Raw genomic sequence first — 2,016 nt, 5'->3', positions numbered from 1 at the left:
TTCCTGTCCCCACCTCCTCGCTGCAGGGATGTCACCGAACCCTGAGGTGATGACTTTGCACCTCGACACCCCCAGCACCATCTCACACATGATTTTGGGGTGACCCCCATCTCTCACTCACCGACAGGACCTGGCATTAACCAAAAGCTTTTCCAACAACACCCCACGGCTTCGCTTTAAATAATCAAACTCCCACCCGGCTCCGGCTGTTGGTTGAACTTTCATTTCCATCCCCATCAAGTGAAATACACAACCAGGCCAACTGCTGCTCCTAGAAAATACAGCTCTTGTTCTGTACTTTAATTAAAAGCACCCCCAGTGCTCCAGTTTGGGGCAAAAAAGCTGCATTTTGAAACCTCAAAAGGAAAACACCAGCTGGGATCAGAGCGCCGGGGGCGTCGTGGTGCTGGTTTCTCTGATAGGTGATTTGGGTGGAAAAATGGCATTTTTAGGTGCTCAGCAGCTGTTTTTTTGTTCTCCTTGCACAGATTACTGCATGAACCCCCAGACAGTCCTGCTGCTCCGGGTCATCGCCGCTTTCTGCTTCCTGGGAATCATCTGCAGCCTCTCAGCTTTTCTCCTGGACGTTTTCGGCCCCAAACACCCGGCGTTAAAAATCACCCGGCGTTACGCTTTCGCTCACATCCTCACAGGTAAATCCCATCCCCCCCCCTCGGGGGAAAGCTCTTGAGTTTCTTTATTTCCCATCTTCAAGCCTCAAAGAAATGGGGAAAAAAAAAAACCAAACCCAAAGAACTCAAAGGTTTGGGGGTTTTTTTTTTGAGCTTCTGGTTGGGAGCTGCAGGGCCCGTCCTGCCTGCGGAGCTGAAATTGGAGTGAAATCTTGAGCGGGGGAAGAGGTTGAGGGTAAATATTAAGTGTTTACTCATGGATCTTAGTTCTCAAAGAGATCCCCTAGTGCTTTTTTTGAAGAGGAAGGTCATCTCTTCTTCCTCACGAGGTCAAAGCAGCTTTAAAATCCTTTATCCCTCCCAGAATTACCCGTGTCAGACCTGAGCGGCTCAGGGAAAGTCCGAGCTGTCAGCTTTCCCCGGACACCCAGCGCTGATTTCCCTCTGTCACTCCTTCTGCATCCTTCAAAACCAAACCTTTCCCACCCATCCAGCTTGGATTTGTGTTGCTGGCCGGATTGATCCTCACCCTGGGATTCTCCACCACATTTTTCACTCTCTTGACACTGGATTTTGGGTTTCACCACCGGCAAAGCCGCTCTCGGCATCTCCTTCACCGAATTAACCATGAAACAAACTCACCCATTTATTTTTGCTCTGGTTGCTCAGCATCTCTCCTGTTCTCTCTCTCTTTCTCTCAGTGCTGCAGTGTGCCACTGTCATCGGATTCTGTTACTGGGCCTCGGAGCTGATCCTCGCCCAACAACAACAGCATAAGAAATACCACGGCTCCCAAGTCTACGTCACCTTCGCCGTCAGCTTCTACTTGGTGGCGGGTGCTGGTGGAGCTTCCATCCTGGCCACCGCCGCCAACCTGCTGCGTCATTACCCCACCGAGGAGGAGGAACAAGCCCTGGAGCTTCTCTCTGAGATGGAGGAGAACGAACCTTACCCAGCTGAGTACGAAGTGATCAACCAATTCCAGCCGCCGCCGGCGTACACCCCGTGATGCCAGCGGCGCCGGGACGCGCTCACGGCTTCCTCCCGCTCCCTCACTTCATGTCCTCAGCACTTCCTTCGCTCTCCTGATCTCTCCTACACAGAGGAAAAGACTTTTCGGGTCAGATGATCAACATTTTCTTCTTATCCATTATTTTATGAACTCCACCATGTGATTTTTAAACCTGTTGACAGCATCACCCCCTCCCCAGCGTGGCTTCTCCCCGGCACTGGGAGAGGCTTTTCCTCATCGGTGATCTCAGCCTGTGCTGGGAAGAGGGAAATCACTCTGGATCCTCAGCCTGGCACGTGTTGAACTCGATCCCTCCTGTGCTGAGGGGTGACACACACCTGGTGACAGGTGTGACACACGTGTGTATATATT

At 51.7% G+C, this 2,016-nt stretch overlaps 1 protein-coding gene across 1 annotated transcript; it reads left to right on the top strand.

Annotated features, from left to right (window-relative positions):
• Window positions 1-488: 488 nt before the first annotated feature.
• Window positions 489-1,641, top strand: TMEM127 (transmembrane protein 127; the record flags this gene model as incomplete). Its single annotated transcript, XM_010177510.1, has 2 exons — window positions 489-653; window positions 1,334-1,641. Coding segments are annotated over 2 exons (473 nt in total), but the record flags the coding sequence as incomplete, so codon positions are not given.
• Window positions 1,642-2,016: the final 375 nt, after the last annotated feature.

The sequence above is a fragment of the Antrostomus carolinensis genome, unplaced genomic scaffold (genome assembly GCF_000700745.2).
Source record: "Antrostomus carolinensis isolate BGI_N321 unplaced genomic scaffold, ASM70074v2 scaffold30851, whole genome shotgun sequence".
Lineage (NCBI taxonomy): Eukaryota > Metazoa > Chordata > Aves > Caprimulgiformes > Caprimulgidae > Antrostomus > Antrostomus carolinensis.
This window is presented reverse-complemented; position numbering and strand designations above follow the sequence as displayed.